General features: G+C 40.1%; 1 protein-coding gene across 4 annotated transcripts in view; it reads right to left on the reverse strand.

Annotated features, from left to right (window-relative positions):
* Positions 1–24,936, reverse strand: part of plekhg4 (pleckstrin homology domain containing, family G (with RhoGef domain) member 4) — a 223,422-nt gene that overhangs the window by 142,077 nt on the left and 56,409 nt on the right. For all 4 annotated transcript variants that reach the window (XM_043707122.1, XM_043707121.1, XM_043707119.1 and 1 more), the window contains exon 3: positions 2,583–5,070. In XM_043707122.1, the coding sequence (XP_043563057.1) occupies positions 2,583–5,070 (2,488 nt within the window). The remainder of the gene's footprint in view (positions 1–2,582; positions 5,071–24,936) is intronic.

Genomic DNA, 24,936 nt, shown 5'->3' on the forward strand with positions numbered 1-24,936 from the left:
ATACTACCAGTTTTCCTAACCTTTCCATATCACCAAAGTCTTTCATCCTCAGTTTACATTTTTAAATCTTCCTTATATGCGTTCTTCAGCTTTTGTATCCCTCTTAAATTGTTATGCTCAGAATTAGATAATGCTGTAGCTGAGACCTAGCTAGTGATTTACAAAGGTGTGACATAATTCCATCTTTTTCACTCTACAACTCCATTTATAAAGCAAAATGATTCTGGCTGGCTTTTTAAACATTTTCTTAACTTGTCTTGCCTCCAGTCTATGGAGGCAGATCACCCATTCCCTGCGCTCCTGCACCTTTCAGTTTACATCAATTCTTATTCTTTGCATCAAAAGGAATTACTTCATAATACACTCTTGTGAAGAGGAAGGAGGCGGCTTATGTTAGGATGAGATGTGAAGACTCAATTAGGGCAACTGAGAGTTACAAGGTAGCCAGGAAAGACCTAACGAGAGAGTTAAGATGAGCAAGGAGTGGACATGAGAATTTGTTGGTGGATAGGATTAGGGAAAACCCTAAAGCTTTCTATAGGTATAAATGGGATAAAAGAATGACTAGAATAAGATTAGGACCAATCAAGGACAGTAGTGGAAAGTTGAGTGTGGAGTCAGAGGAGATAGGGGAGGTGCTAAATGAATATTTTTTGTCAGTATTCACACTGGAAAAAGACAATGTTGTCAAGGAGAAGACTGAGAAACAGCTACTAGACTAGATGGGATTGAGGTTCACAAGGAGGTGTGGGAAAGTCTGGAAAGTGTGAAAATAGATAAATCCCCGAGTCAGATGGGATTTATCCTAGGATTCTCTGGGAAGCGGAGGGCAGAGATTGCTAAACCTTTGGCTTTGATCTTTATGTTGTCATTGTCTAAAGGAATAGTGGCAGAAGACTGCAGGATAGCAAATGTTGTTCCCTTGTTCAAGAAGGGGAGTAGAGACAACCCTGGTAATTACAGACCAGTGAGCCTTACTGTGGGTAGAGTGTTGGAAAAGGTTATAAGAGATAGGATTTAAATCATCTTGAAAGGAATAAGTTGATTAGGGATAGTCAACATGTTTTTGTGAAGGGTAGGTCGTGACTCACAAACCTTATTGAGTTCTTTGAGAAGGTGACCAAACAGGTGGATGAGGGTAAAGTGGTTGATGTGGTGTATATGGATTTCAATAAGGCGTTTGATAGGGTTCCCCATGGTAGGCTACTGCTCAAAATACAGAGGCATGGGGATTGAGGGCGAATTAGTGGTTTGGATCAGAAATTGGGAAAGAATATAGAGGGTGGTGGGTGATGGGAAATGTTCATCCTGGTGTTCATTTACTAGTGGTGTTCCACAAGGACCTGTTTTGGGGCCAGTGCTGTTTGTCATTTTTATAAACGACCTGGATGAGGGTGTAGAAGGATGGGCTAGTAAATTTGCGGATGACACTAAGGTCAGTACAGTTGTGGATAGTGCCGAAGGATGTAGGTTAGAGGGGGACATAGATAAGCTATAATGCTGGGCTGAGGGGTGGCAAGTAGAGTTTAATGCGCAAGAGTGTGAGGTGATTCACTTTGGACGGAGCCAACAAGAATGCAGAGTACTAGGCGAATGGTAAGATTCTTGTTAGTGTAGATGAACAGTGAGATCTCGGTGTTCATGTGCATAGATCCCTCAAAGTTACCACCCAGGTTGATAGGGCTGTTAAAAAGGCATATGGTGTGTTAGCTTTTATTAGTAGAGGAATCGTGTTTCAGAACCATGAGATCATGCTGCAGCTGAACAAAACTCTGATGCTGCCACACTTGGAGTACTGCTTGCACTTCTGGTCACCACATTATAGGAAGGATGTGGAAGCTTTGGAAAGGGTTCAGAGGAGATTTACTAGAATGTTGCCAGGTATGGAGGGAAGGTCTTACGAGGAAAGGTTGAGGGACTTGAGGCTGTTTTCATTAGAGAGAAGAAGGTTGAAAGGTGACTTGAGACATATAAAATAATCAGAGGGTTAGATTGGATGGACAGAGAAAGCATTTCCCCTAGGATGGTCATGGCTATCACAAAGGGGAATAGCTTCAAATTGAGGGGTGATAGATATAGGACAGATGTCTGAGGCAGTTTCTTACTCAGAGGGTAGTAGGGGCGTGGAACGCACTGCTTGCAACAGTAGTAGACTCGCCAACTTTACGGGCCCCCTTGTGCTAGTCATTCAGTGATTCAGTGGTTAGCACTGTTACCTTATAGCACCAGAGACCCAGGTTCGACTCCAGCCTCAGGCGACTGTCTGTGTGGAGTTTGCACATTCTCCCCGTGTCTGCGTAGGTTTCCTCTGGGTGCTCTGGTTTCCTCCCACAATCCAAAGATGTGCAGGTCAGGTGAATTGGCCATGCTAAATTGCCCATCGTGTTAGTTGCATTAATCAGAGGGAAATGGGTCTGGGTGGGTTACTCCCCGGAGGGTCGGTGTGGACTTGTTTGGCCGAAAGGCCTGTTTCCACACTGTAATGAATCTAATGCAATTTTGTACTCACTAATAATTATCCTGGATGAAGCAAGGAAAAAGACCAAAAGAAGTTAAGGCATTCAACTTCAGAGATATCTTACCTTCGAGAAGACGTTTTTCAGCAAGACATCCTTCTTGCTTTCGTTTTTCAGCATTCACATTAATTAAATCTTCTATATCTTGTGTTTCTGATTGATTTTTGTATTCCGTTGAACCTTGCCCAGAAGTATTATTGGCAAAGGACAAGTTTTCATTTCCATCTGTAAGTGCGCAACGAGTTTCAAGTTTTTCAGTTCCAACTATAGTTGAGTAGGCAATATTAGATTCTGTCATTACCATACTTGACCAGGACTTTTCAACAGTAGAATAATCCTGTTGCTTGGCTTCCTTTTTATCACTACATTTGCCACTCCCTAGCACAATATTTTCATTGGACATGTCTTGTAAGGATGGATTTCCACTGTCTTGTAGTGGATTTACTTCTTTAGGTATTAGATTACAACTTTCTGTGATATTCAGATCATTAGCTTCAATTTGTTTTTGCTTATTGAATTCACTCTGCATTTGATCTGCAATTGCATTTTTCACATGCTCAGACATCTGATGTAATGTATTGACTTGAAAGTGCTGACTAGTATTTTCTTTACTAATGAAACACTTATTCAACTGCATATTTTCCTCTGTCCAACACACATGATCTTTCTCAAAATGTGTTATATATTCAAAACCATGCTTCCTGCAATACTCGGTGTCTGTTGTTAAATTAGATTGTAAATGATCAGCATTTGTTGCAGGTTGTTTTTCTTCATTTATTAATTCTGTAGCATGTGAGGCAGCCAGTTGGAGAATGACGGAATCTACATTTTCTTCAATTATTTGAGAACATTTAATCACTAATTGCCTTCTGCTGTCCTTGAAGTGAGCATCTGAATTGTTAGCAAGTGCAAAATTCTCACATAAATTATAATCAGTAGTATCTTCAGAGCCGAAAGAATGCATTGAAGAGATTTTGTCCCCATCTAATTGTACATCTGCTGTTGGTTGAGTTACATTTTTAAGAAACTGATTAAGATTCTGACCATTAAACTGTGCATTCTCAATACATTCTGACTGCTGGTTCATTGTCTTTTCTTGTTGCAAGCTTTTAGGAGGTGCCGCAAAAGGAATATTTACAAATTCAACAGTGTTAGCGAAATTGCAGTCAGTCACTTGACTGAAAAATTCTTTATCAGAAGTAATTAAAACCATTGATGTGCTGTTCTGCTCTGGAACTTGTATATGTTTACCGTGTGTCTTTTCTGTTGCATCTGCCTCAAGCAGACTTTGGTTACTTTTCTGCAATTTCTTTTCTGCAATTTCTTTGCAATCTTTCACATCAATTTTGTGTTTGCTGTGTGGCATGGGCAATGAATCACCTGAAGAACTTGGACATTTTTGATGTTCTAAATCTTGAACGGACGTCTGTGTGTGGCTGCCAACCACTGGTTCCAAATCACGACTGCCTAAATTGTTTTCTGTGCCATTTGTGGTCTGTTTAATTAACATATGCATGTCTCCACAGCAAGGCTTGAACTCCTGTTGCATTCCTTCTTGCTGAAGGTCAGTTTCCGCTGGTGAAGACAGCTCTACTTTTGTAAACACATAAGGCGCTTTATTTTCACAACTACTGCAAGTCTTATGAAATGGCATTTTGCTTGCTGTACTATCTACAAGTGATTTATATTCAAGAATTTCCTCATTGTTGCTAACATGCAAGTTAAATGGGTTTATTACTGTTTCTACATTAACCTGACAGTTCACATTTAAAGTAGTGCCACTACTTAAGGCATCCAAAGGGATTTTTCCTAATGATTTGTCAGCCCTCAATATACTTTGCAACTTTAAGTCTGAACTACTTGTTTGTGAAAATAAATCACTTTCACTTAATGAAATTTGGCTAAGTTCCACATACTCCCCCTCAAGTTCATGAGCAGATATTACTGGGGAACTAATAGAAGCATCTAAACAATCTGCAATACTACTTAGGGAATTATGTAACACCCTTCTAGGATGCATGTGATGTGTTTTCAATTCTTTTTCTTTTGTACTTCGATTTTGAAGTGTTTCAGAATGGCTTCCTAATTCTGCACTACAATCATTCAATAGTACATTTTTCGGATTGTTATAAACAACTTCCTGATCCATACTCCATTTTCTTGATGACATACTTTCAATCATTTTTGGTTTATCAACAAATTCTGGATTCACTACCTCTTCCCAAGGTACTCTCAAGATACTGCTCTCAGTAGACAAAAGGCAATTCTGCAAAGCTGTTCCCATCCGTTCCTTGTTAATATTGTCCAACCATTCCGTAGTGAAGATAGAAGTATAAGTGACCTCTGGAATAATTACTTCTTCTATGTTGTACCCATTTATTGTAAGGCATTTTAATACAATGCGTGGCGTTTTCTTCAGGTTTGGAACCACTTGAAGGTAGAAATCACCAGGTTGCAAAATTCGCCAATCAAGTGCAGACAGTTGTATCACAATTTTTTCACTGATGCATAAAGGCCAACCTTCATAACGAAATAGAAATCCACAATACTGAAACTATTGAAAAAAAGATGAAAACATCCCGTTAAATGCTTCTTCTAGGGCTTAAAATAGCTTTCCATTGTCAAACAACTCACTGAATAAATCATTCAATTAAAGGTATATTTACAATAAACAACACAAGATGACTTAAACTCATCCAAATACATTGTTAAAGTGATTAGCATGCACAAAAATTTGGTAAACTCGCAAATATATCAGCATACTTACACTAGCTACTATGAAGCCTAGATAAAGCAGAAATAATGAGCAAAAATGGCAGAAATTACAGGGTACCAGTAAAGAGTTTGGCCTCAGAATTAATAAGTAGGTACAAATTTAATCATTCATTCTTGAAATTTACTGTTTGGATACCAATTCGATGGAATGATAAATTACATTTTAATTCCAATTACCTCTGCTGTTGGATAGGGGCAATGTTTTTACTCTTCAGTCTATTTTCTAACAATATATCACAAAATCTAATAGATGGATTTCAACATAATGTGGTGAAAATAGAATATGGTTCAAGAAAGGATTTCATTGCATTTTGGCAAAGATGCTGATCCAGAGACAGCATTTGTTTCAAGGATCCATTCACATTGGATAGAGAAAATTGACTTTATTTTTAAGGATTTTGTGAGTTGCTTTACATGGAATGATCGAGTCTTTCAGGATTGTCTCAGCTGTTATGGTGGAATTTGTTACAGGTGTCAAAAATGTGAGCAGAGTTTTAAAAGGAGGTTTCATTTGATATGGCTTGACATGAAGCCTCATCTTGAGAAGAAAGCTCAACAAAAAGATTTTATTTCCCTCTATTTTGCAGTTAAAGCAGAGAAAAGCCACAAAAATTAATCAATTGAAGAAATACAGAATTAACACAGTATGGCAGAGGTATATACTCGATTGAATATCTTCCTCATTGCATCTGTTTTGTGGCCTCGTTCCTGGATAATTCCAGGGTTAAAAATATTTGCAACAATGCATACTGCTAAATTATTTTCTGCATAACAAGAGGGTTTAATAATACATGCAATGAAAAAGTAGTTACTGTGGAGGGTTATGTACTTCATTCAAAATAATAATGTAAATATTTTCTCTTGACATTTCCATGTCAGCGTACCTTCCACATATCAAAGTACGTAAGAGACATTCTAAAACGCCTTTCCACATTAAGTATCTGACATAAATGACTGTCGAATTATCTCTTCATGCTGTGGGATTTTGCCACAGCTTCTGTACAGCTGTATCTGCTGTCTCAAGTGCTTAATGTATCACTAATATTCCACTGACCATTCAATTTAGAAGGAGAGTATTTAATTTTATATTTCGCTGACCACTTTATTCTCTCTCCTTAGGCAGGAAGGGTTTTGAATCCATTCCAAACAACTCTTACATCCAGCCCCTTTTGAAAAGTGCTGTAAATAGTTCTTGGTACCTAACTGACTTACTGCCTCCTTTTGCTAGGCTGTCAAATTCAGGCTGTCATTACATCTTTTTCAGAGGACACACACTTTCCCCTCAGGATACCCTGTGGTCTCTCCACCAAGTAAACAGAAGCTTCCACCATATTGTGGTCCCTTTTCAAACAGAAATATTGCATCAGAATGAGACAGGGATGAGGTTAGAAGAGACAAAGTGAGTCAAGGGTGGGACCCACAGGGTGTGCAGGAGAATCAGGACATGCATGAATAGGAGGGCAAATAAGAGGGAGGAGGTTCAGCAGTACTAGAGAGAGAGGACACCTTTAGAGGATGCCACACTTGAATGCATCTTAGATTATAAGTTACAATGCAGAAATCCTCAGAAACCCTGTGGAAAGGTCTAACTCTTCTGGTGCTATTTAGTTAATGCTTGCTGTAAAATCCAAATCGTTGCCAAAAATGAGAGAGAGCTGAGATAGAATGATGAGTGAAAAGAGAATAGATGGAAAATAATTAAAAGAGGGTCCCACTTGTGTGTGTAATAATCCCTACAATGCCCATGGGGAATTATTAATTAATTTCCCACAGAACTTGTTGAATATGAGTTATTTTGGTAAAAGGTAATTGTTGTCCAGTTGGAACTCATCACCTGAGCCCTCAGGCCTTCTTGTAATGCAGTGGTAGTGTCAGTATCCCTGGACCAAGAGATCCAGGTTTACGTCCCACCTGCTCCAGAGGTGTGTAATAACATGTCTGAACTGGTTGATTAAGAAAAAAAAAGCAAACTCAGGGATGGGTCTGCAGAACTAACTATCCCTGGCTGGGACTAGTCAGGGCATTCTGGCGAAGTTCACCGATAATACGAAGTTAGGCAGACAGGCAGGTAGTTCTGAAGAGGTGGGGAGGCTGCAGAAAGATTTAGATAGTTTAGATAGTGGTGCAGGAAATGGCTGATGAAATTCAATGTGAGCAAATGTGAGGTCTTGCACTTTGGAAAAAAGAATACAGGCATGGACTATTTTCTAAACAGTGAGAACATTCATAAAGCCAAAGGACAAAGAGATCTGGGAGTACTAGTCCAGGATTCTCTAAAGGTTGACTTGCAGGTTGGGTCCGTGGTTAAGAAAGCAAATGTAATGTTCTCATTTATCTCAAGAGGGTTGAAATATAAAAGCGTTGATGTGCTACTTAGACTTTATAAAGCTCTAGTTAGGCCCCGTTTAGAATACTGTGTCCAAATTTGGGACCCACACCTCAGGAAGGACGTACTGGCACTGGAGTGTGTCCAGCGGCGATTCACGTGGATGATCCCTGGAATGGTAGGCCTAACATATGATGAACAGCTGAGGATCCTCGGATTGTACTCATTAGAGTTTAGAAGGTTATGGGGAGATCTAATAGAAACTTACAAAGATAATGCATGGCTTAGAAAGGGTGGATGCTGGGAATTTGTTTCCGTTAGGCGGGGAGGCTAGGACCTATGGGCACAGCCTTAGAATTAGAGGGGGTCAATTTAGAATAGAAATGAGGAGACATTTCTTCAGCCAGAGAGGGGTGGACCTGCAGAATTCATTGCCATGAAGCGCAGTGGAGGCCGGGACGCTAAATGCCTTCAAGACAGAGATTGATAAATTCTTGATCTCGCAAGGAATTAAGGGCTACGGGGAGAGTGCGGGTAAGTGGAGTTGAAATGCCCATCAGCTATAATTGAATGGTGGAGTGGACTCGATGGGCTGAATGGCCTTACTTCCACTCCTATGTCTTATAAGACCATGTATGCAACATGTAGTGGCTCTATTTTGGCATTTAGCAATAAATGATGTTCCTTTCCAGCTGGGCTTCCTGAGTTTTTATATTAGTGACAAAAGTAAAGTTTCAGACAGCTTTGCCTTTTAATGAGGAGAAAGTGAGGTCTGCAGATGCTGGAGATCAGAGCTGAAAATGTGTTGCTGGAAAAGCGCAGCAGGTCAGGCAGCATCCAGGGAACAGGATCCAGGGAACAGGAGAATCGACGTTTCGGGCATAAGCCCTTCTTCAGGAATCTTGCCTTTTAATGAATCTGATAAGAACGTAAGAACATAAAAAATAGGAGCAAGAGTAGGCCATCCGGCCCATCAAGCCTGCTGCGCCATTCAATAAGATTTCATGGCCTCAGCTCCACTTACCCACCCTCTCCCAGTAACCGTTAATTCCTTTATTGTTCAATAAAAATCTATCTTAGCTTTAAAAACATTTATTGAAGTAGCTTCAACTACTTCACTGGACAGGGAATTCCATAGATTCATAACTTTGTGGGAGAAGAAGTTCCTTCTCAATTCAGTCCTAAATCTACTGCCCCTAATTTTGAGGCTATGCCCTTTTGTCCTAGTTTCACCTGCCAGTGGAAACATCCTCTCGACATCTGTCTTATCTATTCCTTTCATAATTTTGTATGTTCCTGTAAGATCTCCCCTCATTCTTCTAAATTCCAATGAATACAATCCCAGTCTACTCAGTCTCTCCTCATAAGCCAAGACCCTCAACTCCGGAATCAACCTAGTGAACCTCCTCTGCACCTCTTCTAGTGCCAGTACATCCCTTCTCAAGTAAGGAGATCAGAACTGCACACAATACTCCAGGTGTGGCCTCACCAGCACCTTATACAGCTGCCACATAACCTCCATGCTTTTAAACTCAATCACTTTAGCAATGAAGGATATAATTTCATTTGCCTTCCTAATTACCCATTATACCTGCAGATCAACCTCCTGTGATTCATGCACAAGGACACCCTTTCAAGTAAAAGTCCCTTTTACTGTTACTATTAATCCTACCAAAATGGATGACTTCACATTTACCAACCCATCTGCCAGACCTTTGCTTACTCACTTAAGACCATGACAGGGAAATATTGGAAATGCCAATGTTTGGGAAACTGGAACCTTATGAACTAGGGGTTCAGGCACATAATTCTTTTTCAAGTTTGCATCACATGTAGACAGGGTGGTTAAAAAGGCATTTAGCAGACTTGCCTTCATTGCTGAGACCTTTCAATATAGGAGTTGGGGCATTATGTTAAGGTTGTATAGGACCTTGATGAGGCCACTTCTGGAGTCCAGTTCTCATCACTCTGTTATAGGAAGGATATTATTAAGCTGGAGAGGGCTCAGAAATTATTTACCAGGTTGTTGCCAGGAATGAAGATTTGTTTTCAGATGTTTGATTTGTCACCATGCTAAGTAACATCATCAGTGAGCTTTCGGTGAAACGCTGGTATTCTGTCCCGCTTTCTATTTGTGTGTTTTGGTCTCTTAAGATGGGTGATTTCATTTATTTTTCTTTTTTTTCAGAGGTTGACAAATGGGGTCCAAATTGATATGTTTATTGATGGAGCACCAGTTTGAATGCCAAGCCTCTAGGAATTCCCGTGCGTGTTTGTTTAGTCTGACCTAGGATGGACGCGTTGCCCCAGTTGAAGTGGTGCCCTCTTTCGTCAGAATGTAAGGTTACTAGTGATAGTGGGTCTGCCACAAACTGAAATACTAGAAGACTCATACCACTCCATTCACTCAACCCAAGAATTCCTGAACATCAAAGACACCAAGACAGAAGAGGAGGAAATAATGGTCTCCTTTGATGTAACAGTCCTATACGCATCAATTAACATCAGATTGGCCAAAAAAACACTCACCACACTTCTAGAGGAAACAAGGACACAAACACCGGACAGCACCAATTTCTTCAGCAAGGACAACATGCTCAAGCTAGTACACCTGTGCTTCACTACCCACTTCACCTTCAACGGCAAGACCTACAAACAAATCAATGGAATACCCAAAGGATCACCAATATCAGGGTTCTTAGCAGCAGCAGTAATGCAGGGACTCGAACGAACAGCCTTCCCCATGATCCAACCCAAAAATTTGGTCTGCTACATGGATGACACTTTGTCAACATAAGACAGAACAAATTAGAGGAAACCTACACATCAGCAATATCCTTACTGGCATAAAGTTCACAAAAGGAGGAGGAAAACAATAACAACTCCCCTTTCTTGATGTCACAGTAGAACGAACAGTTAATGGAGAACTTCAGATCATCCTTGACAGGAAAGCAACACACATAGACCAGATATTCAATTACAGAAGCAATCATCCTAACACCCACAAATGGAGCTGCATCAGGACATTATTTAAACAGGTTACAACACACAGCAGCACCCAGAAATTACAAGCAGAAGAAAAATACCTACACAGCGTATTCAAGAAGAATGGGTACCCAATAAACACATGCTGCTGATTCCTAAGTAACAAACCCAAACAAGCAGATAGAATTTCTGGGCACATTGTATCTACATTATCATACATCAAAGACATCTCTGAAATGACTACCAGACTACTCTAACCCCTTGGCACCATGGTAGCCCACAAACCTACCAACACACTGAAACAGTGGCTGATGAAGCTGGAGGACCCTGTACAAACAATCAGCAAAATGAATGTCATTAACAAAATACCATGCAAGGACTGTATCAAACACAAAATCGGACAGACAGGCAGAAAACTAGCCACCAGGATACACAAACACCAACTAGCTACCAAAAGACATGACCCACTATCACTAGCATCCTTACATACAATCGAAGAAGGACACCATTTTGACTGGACAATACATCCATCCTAGGACAGGCTAAACAGAGACATGCACAGGAATTCCTAGAGGCTTGGCATTCAAACTAGAACTCCATCAATAAACACATCGATTTGGACCCCATTTACAAACCTCAGAAAAAGAACTAGAAACAATATCACCCACTTTAAGAGACCAAGACATATAAATAGAAAGTGGGACATAACACCAGCGCTTCACGGCAGGCTCACTGATGATGCTAGCATGGTGATGAAACATCCAAAGGCAGCCCTTCCAGCTCAGTGAGCAAACCTACAACCGGAACCTTAACCTGAGCTGTAAATCTTCTCAAAAATCGCAATCTCTTTAACTTCCGCAGTAAATCAGGGTTGCTTTATCTGTCTCTTCAAATCTTTCCTCCTTAGTGGGATGTATTTTTGCTGAGAGCCACGAATTGCCTTCGAAAATGTCTGCCCTTGCTTGCTTACTGTCCTTCCTGCTAATCTATCCATCCAGTTCACTTTAGCTAATTCTATCCTTGCATCATTGTAATTGTCTTTATTTAAGTTAAGCACGTTTGTTTCCAACCCAAGTTTCTCACTCTCAAACTGAATATTAAATTCTATCATGTTATACTCACGACTCCTCAGGGATTGTTCACTTGGAGGCCATTTATTAAACCTGCCTCATTAGCCATAAGCTGATCCAAGATGGCTTGCTCACTGTTGGCTCCACAACATATTGCTCTGGGAAACTAAGCCTAGTGCACTCTATGAATTCGTTTTCCAATTTGATTACCCAATTAACAAGAAGTAAAGTCACTCATAATTATTGCTCTCTTCCTTTGTGTGCTCCTATTATTTTCTGATTTATAGCCTTTCCCACTGAGTGGCTTCTGTTTAGGGGTCTGTATGCTATCCCTTCAATGTCTTCTTTCCCTTTGTTATAGACAAGGCCTGACCCCCTAAAGACATTTCAAGAACATAGCTTGGACCCTAGCACTGCCAGCTGTTTTAAGCAGGTGTAGAGTGGATATTCTAGGGGTGATACAGCTGGTCAAACCACTCAGTTTTAAATAAAACTGAATTTATTTACTAGATTACTGAACGAAACAAACAAATGAGAACAGAATATAGAATAACTTAACCTATTCGAAAACCCAATGGATTATCCCAACATAATAATGCTGTTCCAAATACTTGCAACAATCCCCATAATCACCCCTTGGCAAACAAAAAGTAAAATCAAGCACAGGGTTTTACAGGAGAGAGAGAGAAAGCGATGGCAGAGAGATTCAGCATGGAACACCTTCTTCCATGTAGCTGTTTCTTGGACCAGCAGCTTCAAAACTGACTGCTTTCAGTGAACAGTCAGACTCCTGGAAACCAATCCAAACCAAGCAAAAGAAAAGCTGAGCTGGGGGAACTGGCTGCTCCCCTTTCACTGTACAAGTTTTTAAAAAATATAAACTCAAAACCCTTTTGCCTGGGTAATATCTGTTTGCTATACTCAAACTAACAGAAAGTGAGGACTGCATATGTTGGAACATCACAGTTGAAAAGTGTGGCGCTAGAAAATCACTGCAGGTCAGGCAGCTTCCGAGGAGGAGAATTGACATTTTGCACATAATCCCTTCATCAGAAATGTGTGTGTGTGTGTGTGTTGGTGTGGTTGGAGAGTCCAGAGGTGTTCTTCCTCCAGTCAGCAAGTGGCTTGGATTTGGTGGTGGAGGAGGCCCAGGAGTTGCATGCTCTTGGCAGAGCCAAGGACATGCAAGTCCTGAGCTTTCTCCACTGCCAAATCCAATCCACCTGACAACTGGAGGAAGAACGCCTCATCTTCTGCTTTGGGACCCTCCAACCACACGGCATCAACATCAACTTCACCAGTTTCCTTATCTCCCCGCCCCCACCTCATCCCAGATCCAACCCTCCAACTCAGTATCACCTTGTTGAACTGTCCTACTGTCCATGTTTCTTCCCACCTACCTGGTCCATCCTTCTCTCTGACTAATCACAATCACCTCCTCTCCTGCATCAACTTATCTTGTTCCCAGCCACCTTTCCCCTACCCCCACATTACTAATTATCTGTCAGGCCCCTTTCCCCCACTTCACATTCCTGACGAAGGGCTTATGCCTGAAATGTTGACTCTCCTGCTCCTTGGATGCTGCCTGACCTGCTGTGCTTTTCCAGTGCCACATTTTTTGAATATAATCAAATTGGCCCTAAAATCCTTCAAACCTAGACCTCCTGGTGTCTCTGGGTTTTATAACCTCTCTGAAAGAAAAGCTAAGGACAACATAACCTTGTTAAAAGTGTAATATCGTCACACATTCATCCTTAAATAAAAGAACCATCAATGTCCAAAGGTGGTTTCATTTTAAAACTCCCTCATCTTAAGTTGTTAGTACACTACAACACCTATACACATTACATTGACAATAATCATACAAACATGCACTACTACATTTTGTTTCAGCCTGTTTTACTCTTGCCATCGAACGCCTCTGTTTCTCATTCAAGTCTCAACAATGCGTTGGCAATCAGGTTTTCTAATCCTGCCACATGCACAATTTTCAAACCGAATGGCTGTAACAACAAGCTCCATCTAAACAGTCTGAAATTTTTGTCCTTAAAGTTCTCCACAAACTTCAATGGGTTATGATCAGTATATACAATTGTCTCAGATACTTTACTGGTAACAAACACTGAAATGTTCTAACGCCAACACCAAGCTCAAAGGCTCCTTCGCAAGTGTCGAAAACTTCTGATGAACGTTCAACTTCCTGGAGATACACATGATAGGTCTTTCTATCTTCTCGCCATCTTCCTGCAAAAGACATCACTGACAGCCACACCCCTTGCATCGACAGCCACCTTAAATGGCTTTGTGTAATTAGGTATGGCTAATACTGAGGCAGTGGTTAATATAGTTTTCAGCTGTCAAATGCCTTCTGACAGTCTGCTGTCCACTGAACCTTCTTGCCTTACTTTAGCAATTTAGTAGTGGAGCAGCCGTGCTGCTAAAATTTGGTACGAATTCTCAATAAAATCCACTCAATCCCATGAATTGTAGTACTGCTTGTTTTGTCAATGGTATGGGAAACTTTCCAATTACTTTTGTTTTTGCATTCCACGGGGCCATTTGTCCATGTCCAATAATATGGCCCAGGAAGGTGACTTGGGCTTTGGCAAATTGACTAGGTTTACCATCAAGCCCACCTCCCGAAATCGATCGAACAAGTCTGACAAATGTAGCGAAGTTCCTTCCATGTGTGACTACAAATCACCAGGTCATCCATATATTCAACACAATTGGGTAATCTGGCAATGACCTTATTGGTTAGTCTCCAAAATGTGGCTGGCGCCTATTTCATACCAAACGGCATGACTTTAAACTGATACAATTCATTCGGCATTATGACAACCGAAATTGTCTTTGTTCTTTCAGACGAAGTACCAACCAGTATCCTCTGAGCAAGTCCAACTTAGTTGCTTGTCCCACCTTTTCAACACAGCCTTTCAAATGCGCAATCGGATGTGCAGTCTTTGTCCTGGAAATCGGATATACATTAGCCTTTGTAATGGCATTGACTCTGCGAAAGTCCACACAGAAACGCTGAGTACCATGTGGTTTTGGCACCATTACTATATGTGAGCTCCAGTCACTGTAAATCACTTTTATTACGTGGTCTTGCAACATGCGTTCAAACTCCTTTTGAACCAGTGCCAACTTTAAAGGGTTATCCCTGTAAGGATGTTGCTTAATCAGAACAGCATCTCCTATATCTACATCATGCATAATTAAGTTAGTACTTCCCAACTTATTTCCACACATCTCCCCATGTGATAGTAATAACTCTTTCAGGTTATTTTAATTTTCCTCTGGAAGATAGACTAATAATTTATCCAAATTTGTGACAACTTCCTCATTGTCCAATTTAATTTGAGGAATGTCCAATTCAGAATCCTTTGAACTGAGTTCTTTTAACCAATAACATAATCAAAATACCATCTGAGCATATTCACATGACACGCTCTGTGAGATTTCTTCTGTTTGGAGTCCTAGTCAAATAGTTCACCTCATTCAATTTCCATTTAACTTATCTTCTTCCTTATCTGATCACTGCTGACAACTATGACAAGCATCTGGCTTTGTGTCTGCACTTAATAGCAAGGCAAGACAGAAGAACTAGAGTATTTAAGTTCTGGCTGAGGGGACAAAGCACAAAAAGGCAAGGCAGAAATGCTGCAATCATCCAAATAGGTACAGAATGAGCAGTAATACAGCAAACAATAGTTTAAGATGCACCCTGGTCTAATTCAGTTGAATTAGGTTGCTAACCCTTCAGACAAAGAATCCTGGCAGCGGGAGTGAAAGGTGTTAGTGCACTCAAACATGCTGCATTGGAGGAGCAAACTTGCAAGCCAGTCACCGGGTTCCGCCATGACTTTCATGTTGGGAATCATTGCAATCTAGTTTCTAACTGGCAGGTGGAAAAATGCAAAACATTATATAATTCTGGCAAGATTAGGCAAAGGATGCATTTAGGCCTCCTGCTGCTCTCCAGTGAAATTCTCATCTTGCTGTTCAAAACTTGGTTGGAGAATGTGACATTTTCCTAGAATCTCATGAGTACACATGGCTGGTAGATCTGGCTGAAAGTAACTTTAGCTTTTGTTCTCTGTTCTCTTAATTAAATTCTGTATAATTCTGGTAAATCTCTGATGCTCTCCTCCGAAAGCCAATATATCCTTCCTTAGCTGTGACAGCCAAAATTACTCATTGTACTCCAATTATCTGCATATAGCTGCAGTATAACATCTATTCTTTGCATTTTAGTCCTCCAGATAAAAAGACCAGAATTTTTTAAAGTAAAATGTCATGAACAGCTGCAGGTATAATGATCTATACCTGGTCCTAAGTCTCTTTGGATACAAACATACGAACAAGTAAACAACAGGTCACTTGGCCTTTTGAGTCTGCCCTGTCATTCACTAAGATCATGGTAGATCTGATTTTAACCTCAGTTCTATATTCCTACATTAGGTTGCTAACCCTTCAGACAAAGAATCCTGGCAGCGGGAGTGAAAGGTGTTAGTGCACTCAAACATGCTGCATTGGAGGAGCAAGCTTGCAAGCCAGTCACCGGGTTCCGCCATGACTTTTATGTTGGGAATCACACAACATCAGGTTATAGTTCAACAGGTTTAATTGGAAGCACTAGCTTTCGGAGCGCTGCTCCTTCATCAGATGGTTGTGGAGTACACAATTGTAAGACACAGAATTTATAGCATAAGCTTACAGTGTGATGTAACTGAAATTATACATTGAAAAATACCTTGACTGTTTGTTAAACCTCTCATCTGTTAGAATGATCATGTTAGTTTCACTTCTTTCATAAGTAAATCACATAACTTTTTTTAAAAGTTACATTCTCAGGTTAACTTTAACAATTGGTGTTAGCCCAGATAATGTGTTGAAGGTGTTAGCCCTCTGTGTGCTGTTGTCTGTGCCATAATGTTTAGACTGATTCAAATCTAAAAAATTAGTTAACAGAGTTTTACATGACTCTGCAGTTTTTGAGCAAAGTACAATGTAACCCTGCAAGTACAACCTCAACCACAAATGTATATGTGTGTGTGGGAGTGTGTGTTCGGTACGAGTGTGTGTGTGTCTGAGGTGGGAGGTTGTGAGTGTCTGTGCGAGAGAATGTATTTGCATGTGTGTGAACGTAAAGGGGTCTAAGTCTGTGAGAGGGCGCATGTGTGAGTGTGGGAGCGTGTGTCTGTAAGAGTGTGTGTGTGTCTGTGTATAGGAGTGCGTGTGTGTGTGTACGTGTACAGTGCAATGGTGGTCAACTGTAGTGTGACATGAACCCAAGGTCCCAGTTGAGGCCCTCCCTATGGGTACCGAACTTAGCTATCAGCTTCTGCTCGGCCACTTCTCGCTGCTGCCTGTCACAAAGTCCGCCTTGTAGGATGGTCACCCGAAGGTCCAGGGTCAAATGTCCTGGACTGCTGAAGTATACTCCAACTGGGAGGAAACATTCCTGTCTGTTGATTGTTGTGCAGTGCCCATTCATCTGTTGCCAGAGCGTCTGCTCGGTTTCACTAATTTACCATGCCTCAGGGGCATCCTTGCTGCAGTGTATGAGAAAGACAACGTTGGCATGAATACCTGCCACATACATGGTGGGAGGTGTCCCCATGCCTAATGGTGGTATCCATGTCCACACTCTTACACGTCTATCGTGACAAGGTTATATGGAGTTGTCCTGAAAAGTGGCCAAGCAGAGGCTGATAGCTAAGTTTGGTGAGGGCCTCAACTGGGACCTTGGGTTATGTCACACTACAGGTGACTACCATTGCACTGTACACACGTACACATACACATGTATATACACACACACACACACACACAAACCCTCTCACAGACTTAGACCCCTTTACACACACACATACATTTGTGGGGTGAATTTGTACTTGCAGTCTAAACATTATGACACAGACACAGCACACAGGGGGCGAACACCTTCAACACCAATTGTTGAAGTTAACCTGAGAATGTAACTTTTTTTTAAAAAGTGTTGTGATTTACATATGAAAGAAATGAATCTAACACTGTCATTCTAACAGATGAGAGACTTAGCAATCAAGGTAATTTTCAATGTATAATTTCAGTTACATCACACTGTAAGCTTTTGCTATAAATTCTGTGTCTTACAATTGTGTACTCCACAACCACCTGATGAAGGATCAGCGCTCGGAAAGCTAGTGCTTCCAGTTAAACCTGTTGGACTATAACCTGGTGTTGTGTGATTTTTAACTTTGTACACCCCAGTCCAACACCGGCATCTCCAAATCATATATATACCCAGTAATCTTGCAACCCCTCGGTAATCAAGAATCTATCTAGCTTTGCCCTAAAAACATTTAAAAATTCTGCAGCCACTGCCTTTAGAGGAAGGGAATCCAAAGATTCCCTTACTTTTAAACTAGGACTCTGAGTTCCACATTCTCCCACAAAATGAAGCATGCTTTCGACATCTGTCTGGTAAAGTCACCTTTATGTTTCTATTAACTCATCTCTGACTCTCAGCTTCAGAGGATACAGGCCTATACTGTCTAGCCTTTTGTCTTAAGGCAATCTGTTCATTTCTAGTTTAGAATCTTAACCAAAATAGTAATGGAGATTCAGTCATAAGGGGAATAGGTATGACATTTTTGTGGCCACAAATGTGTCCAGGATGGTGCATTGCCTCCAAAATACAAAGGTCAATGACATTCTGGAGAGTGGGGGGGTTGAACAGGAAGTGATCACAGTACACAGTGGTACCAAATATATAAGTAAAAGAAAGTATGATGTCCTAAAAACAGAATAAAGGGAGTTAGGAAGTAAGTTAAAAAGGTAGTGGTCTTAGTACTGCTACCAGTGTCACAAGTTGGTCAGAATAGAAAAATCAGAATCTATATCAGATGAATATGTGGCTAGATAGATGATGCGAGGGGGAGCAAGCTGGATGGGTTGCACTTCAGCAGGACTGGAACTGATGTCTTAATGGAGAATATTTGCTAGTGCAGTTGGGGAAGATTTGAACCAAAATTCAAGACGCACCTGCACAAATACATGAATAGGAAGGAAATAGAGCGATATGGATTCTGTAAATTTTAACATGGATGGACAAAATGTGGCGGCGTAGGCTTGGAGAGCCGAAGGGCTTGTTCCGGTGAAATATTGTTTTTTGTTCTTTGTAAAATAGGAGGATGGAAACCTATACAAGGAAAAAGAAAAGGAAATGGGGCAAAAGCAAAAACCAGAATGTGAAATAACAGCAGTGATACACAGAGAATTCAAAGGGTAAGAATCAAACAGGGCCACAGTGCAAAATTGTGTAAATATGATTAAGAATGTTAAAACAACATCTCTTAAAGCCTTATGTCTTAATGAATGGAGAATTCGCAATAAAGTAGATCAATTGGTTGCGCAAATAGATATAGATATGTATGATACATTTGGGATTACAGAGCTGTGGCTGCTGAGTGTGCAAGAATGGGAACTGAATATCTAGGGGTAGATATTTTCTGATCAACCTGTTCAGAAATGTTATTACATACCTCTAGAGCAGGTAGGACTTGAACCCAGGTATCCTAGTTCAGAGGTAGGGACACTATCACTATGACACAAGGACCCCAATAAAGGAAGGTATAGGCCTTACTGGGATGTTCAGTTTTAAAAGGGCAACCAGAAAGGAAAAGGAGGTGGGTGCATTACTGGTTAAAGAGAGAATAAACACAATAGTGAGGAAGGATATTAGCTTCAGTGAAGTGGAATCTGTACGGGTAGAGCTTAAAAACACCAAGGGACAGAACATTATAGTGCATACAAACACTTCAAACTGCAGTAGCAACTTTGGGGAAGGCATCAAACAGAAGATTACAAGTACCAACAATAAAAGTACAGACATAATTGTGTGCAACTTTGATCTGCATATAGATTGGACAAATCAAATCAGTAGCGATACTGTACAGGAGGAATTCTTGGAGCATGTCCAGAATGGTTTTCTGGATCAATATGTTCAGAAACAAACTAGAGAACTGGCCATCCTAGATTAGGTATCATGTATCATGGGGCGGCACTGCACCTCACAATGCCAGAAACCCATTTGATTCCACCCCAAGGTGACTGACTGCACCTTCTCCCCTTGACTGTGTGGGTTTCTTCTGGGTGCTCTGACTTCCTCCCACATTCCAAAGATCTGCAGGTTAGATGGATTGGTCATACTATCTGGGGTTGTGAAGGCTAGGTGAATTAGCTAAGGGAAATACAGGTGACAGGGATAGGGTAGGGGTGCGGTCTAGGTGTTGTTCTTTAGACAGTCAGTGTGGACTCGATGGACCAAATGGCCTGTTTCCACACTGAAAGGATTCTATGATTCTATGAAAAGAATAATTGGCAATCTAGTTGTGTGAGGCCCCTTGGGGGAAGCGTGTCCATAATATGATAAAATTCTTCATTAAAATGGAGTGAGATGTCGTTGATTCTGAGACTAGGCTCCTGAATCAAAATACAGTAAACTATGGTGGTATGAGAAGTAAAGTTATGATAAATTGGGGACCGTTACTTTTTGGATGACATTGGATAGCAATAACAAACATTTAAAGGAGCACATCAAAGGAACTGCAACAACTGTTCATACTTGCCTGATACAAAAATAAAACTGGAAAGGCGGCCAGACCATCATTAACAAGAAAATAAGGATTGTATGGCTCTAAGAAAGGGGCTTATAAATTGGCCAAAAAAATGCAGCAGACCCAAAGATTGGGAGAAGTTTAGATTTTAGTAAAGAAGTACAAAAGGATTGATTATGAGATGGAAATTAGAGTATGAAAGTATTCTGGTAAAGGATAAATAAACTTATTGTAAAAGCTTCTGTCATTATGTGAAGAGAAAAAGATTAGTGAATACAAAAGTAAGTCCTAACAGTCAGAAACAGGGAACATTTTAATGGGAAAAAAATAGATAGCAAACTAATTAAATATATATCTTAGTTTGGTCTTCACAAATGAGGACACAAAACATCCCAAGGATGTTGGGGAACACTGTTTAGTGAGAGAGAGGAACTGAAGGAAATCATTATTAGTAGGGAAATAGTGTTGGGGAAATTATGTGATTAAAAGCCAATAAATCCTCAGGCCCTGATAATTCACATACTCTAGGATGCAGTGTTAATCATCTTCACAATTCCACAGACTCTGAAACAGTTCCTATGGACTGGAGGGTAACTGATGTAACCCCTCTATTTAAAAAGGAAGGCAAAGAAAACTGGGAATTGTCGATTGGTTAGCCTAACATCAGTAGTAGGGAAAATGCTAGAACCATTTACTATATAAAAGATTTAATAGCAAAGAATTTGGAGTATAGTGACAGGATTGGACCGCTTGAGAAATCTACTGAATTTTATCAAGGATATAACTAGTAGAGTTGATAAAGGGGAGCCAGTGAATATGGGTTACTTGAATTTTCAGAAAGCTTTTGGTAAGGACCCATGTAAGAGAATGGCATGTAGGATTAATTCGTCTGGGATTGGGGTAGTGAGCTGATATGAACTGGTTGGCAGTCAGAAAACAGAGCATGAAGAACCATGTCTTTTTCCAAGTAGCAACCAATGACTGGTAGTGTATAGCAGGAATCACAATGCTAGGAGCCCAGCTATTCATAGTATATTTTACTGATTGAAATGAGGGAACTAAAGTAATGTCTCCAAGTTTTCAGACAACGCAAAACTAGGTGGGCTGTGAGGAAGATACAAAGATGATTCAGTGTGATTCGGACAAGTTGAGTGAATGGGCAAATGCATGGTAGATGAAGTACAATGTGGATAACTGGGAGGTTATCACATTTTCATAGTAAAAACAGGAAGGCAGATTACTATCTGAATGGTGATAGATTGGGGATGACAAAGGTGAAACAAAAGTTGAGTTTTCTCATACACTAAAATTCACTGAAGGTAAGCATGCAGGTGCAGCAGAAGGTGAAGGTGGCAAGTGGTATGTTGGCCTTCACAGTGAAAGGATTTGAGTTGAAGTGAAGAGATGTTTAGCTGCAATTGTACAGGGCCTTGGTGAGACCACACCTGGGGTACTGTGTGCAATCTTGGTTTCCTTTTCTGAAGGAAGGTGTTCTGGCTGTGGAGGAAGTACATCAAAAGCTTACCAGACTCATTTCTTGGATGGCAGGACTGGATCTGTAAATCATCTACATTCATTAGAGTTTAGAGGGTGTGGTGGAAATCTCATTGAAACCTATACAATTCTAACAAGACTAAACAAGATAAATATAGAAAGTATGATCTTGATATCCAAGGAGGCCAGAACTTGAGGTAAAAGTTTAAGAATAAGGGGTAGGCCACTGCGGACTAAGAGGAATAGAATTTATTTCCACCCGGAGACTAGCCAGCCTGTGGAATTCTCTGCCCCAGAAAGCAGTTGAGGCCAAACCACTGAACATTTTCATGAAGGTGTTCGATGTAGTTCTTAGGGCTAAAGGGTATTGGGAGAGAGTGGGGTACTGAGGTGGATGATTAGCCATGTCATACTGAATGGTTCTTCAGGTTTGAACTGTCAAATATCCTATTCCTACTCTTACTTTCCATGTTTCACTATTTCTAGCTTTTCACCATTCAGAAAGTACTCTGTTTAATCCCTTTAAGTCTCAAGGTGAACAACCCCATATATGTCTATCCAGAATGTCATTTTCATAGTTCTATCCATTCACTTAAATTATTAACATCTCTATAAGTTTATGCTTCCATCTTCACTGTTTATAATGCTGCTTTTGTGACATCAAAAACTTGGGATACTTGACCGTCTATCCCATTAACTAAATGATAAATAAATAGTGAACAGCTGATGTCCTTTCACAGATCCTGCTGGACACCACTGGTTGCATCTTGCCGGTTAGTGTCCATTCTCCCCAATATCAGTGACCTGCTTCTCAGTCAATTCCCTGACAAAAACAACACTTAGACTTCAATTCCAAGCTTATGAGGTGATAATCAAAAGCCTTCTGGATGTTTGCATATGTAACTTTCTCATACTTCTCATGTAATGCTTCAAAAAAACTCAATTGAATTCGTCTGCTATGATATACTTTCACAAATCATGCTGACACTCTCCAATCAGTTGAATATTCTTAAGTTAGTAAGAGACTCTCCCTAGTTACAGAATTTAGCAATGTCTTGTTGACAGATATTAGGCAGTAAATTGGTTACAATTCCAAACACTTTTCTCTACTGTAAATGCAGTGCAAAGCAATTATTTAACACCTGCCACTTTCTAATTTTTACTGTTAATATTGTGTTTTCAAGAGATCTGTAATGAAGACCAACTTTTTTCTCCTAATATGAGTTTGCATTGATTTTGAAACCTATTTCAAGTTTCATTTCCTGTGCCTTTTTGTCCATTATCTTATTGATTTATCACCCTTTGTATGTCTCCCAATCAGCAGGATCTACATTATCCATTTTTGTATTTTCTTTAGTTTTATGCTGTTTATTATCTTTAAAAAACTATTTCAACTCTATCTAATGCTCTAGTTTTGAGCATCACATTTTACAAAAGGACATGAATGTTTTGAAGAGGGTACAGAAGAGTTTACCAACATGGTTTAACAGACAAAGGTTTACAGTTTTGTGGATTGATTGGAGGAGTTGGGATTGGAGCAAAGAAGCACAAAAGATAATGAGATGGAGGTGTTTAATTACATTGTCTTGATTCTTAACGACTTACAAGAGGAATAGTTTCCTGACTGAATGATCACTACGCAGAAGGCACAGATCCAAGGGGACTGACAAACGAACAAGAGATGACATGAGGAAGATTGTTTAACTGACCAAGTAGTTAGGATATGGAATTTACAGTCTGACAGGGCAGTGGGTACAGTTCAATTGTGGCCTGTATAGGAATTTGGATATATTCTTGAAGGAACAAAATTGTTGATACAGGGAAGAAGTTGGGGCACAGGACTAACTTCTTCAAAAAGCCAGCAAATGTCATGGGCTGAGCAGTACAGCACAGGAGGAAGCCATCTATGATCTACAATAAACCTGGCTGGGAATCAGATTATGAACCCACACTAAGATAACATTTCTATTTAAATGAATTTACAATTCAGTATATTTCTCACTACTAAGATGCAGATTTAAAAGATTGCTACAGCTCTTATGAATAAATCGATCTGACAGGTCAACAGAATAAATATGGAAATAATCAATAGTCTAATAGTTTTTGATGTTTACATATTTCATGTAATATGTTTCACAATGCTCCATCACCAATGAAAGTACAATAACCATACCAGAAGCATATTTCTCATTGTCACACTGATATTTAAGAATGTTAAACTGTGATATCATAGGCAACATTATCCCTGATAGATCAAGACTATTCTGTTACTTAACACTGCTTAAAAATAAAAAATTCCCTCGTTAACTATTTTGATCTCCCATTCTACATTATGCAACCGGAACCATCATTTTTCAATGACTGTAAAACAAAACAAGCAGATGTATTATGAGTTGATAGCTGTAACAAGTGATAGCATTATGAGTCAATGATAAAACACCACAGAGACTCTGACTATTTAAGACAGCAGTCTGGTGAGTCAATGAAAGTCAGAATGGAGTCAGAATGCCATATACATATGGAAAGATACCCAACTTATTGGTCCAGCAAAAGCAGCAAGTGGGTAGGGAAGCAGGAGACCAGTTAGCCCAGACAAGAATGGAGTGGAGGTGAGTTCAAGAGGCAATGGACCTGGAGGAGGAACAAAGCAAGCAGGTTTGAGAGACAATAGCGGGTTAATACCCGAGAGGGAGGCAACCTGTAGTGTTGCAATTTTTATTTAAAACAAGACTTCAATGCCATAAGAGGAGACAAAAGGAAAGGCAGCAAAAAAAAATCAGGTTTTAAATTTAAAATTTACAACACCGAAGGTCACGATTTGGCCACTTGAGGTTTACCAGCTTTTTTTGCTTCATCAACCAAAAGCAAGTATCGCCCAAGAGACAATATTTTGAGTATAACAGCATCATCTATATTAAAAGCACTACATATCAAGTACACTATCCAGTATTAATAATTTCTCATCAGATCTTTATCAAAATGTAAAAATTAGAACAAAATTAGGAAAGACGTGCAACAGCAGCAACTACAAGACTTTTGTTATATGAATTCACTCAACATAAATAATAATCCAGATTAGATGGTGCTGGAAAAGCACAGCAGGTGAGGCAGCATCCGAGGAGCAGGAAAATCGATGTTTTGGGCAAAAGCCCTTGATCAGGAAT

This window comes from Chiloscyllium plagiosum, chromosome 17 (genome assembly GCF_004010195.1).
Source record: "Chiloscyllium plagiosum isolate BGI_BamShark_2017 chromosome 17, ASM401019v2, whole genome shotgun sequence".
NCBI lineage: Eukaryota > Metazoa > Chordata > Chondrichthyes > Orectolobiformes > Hemiscylliidae > Chiloscyllium > Chiloscyllium plagiosum.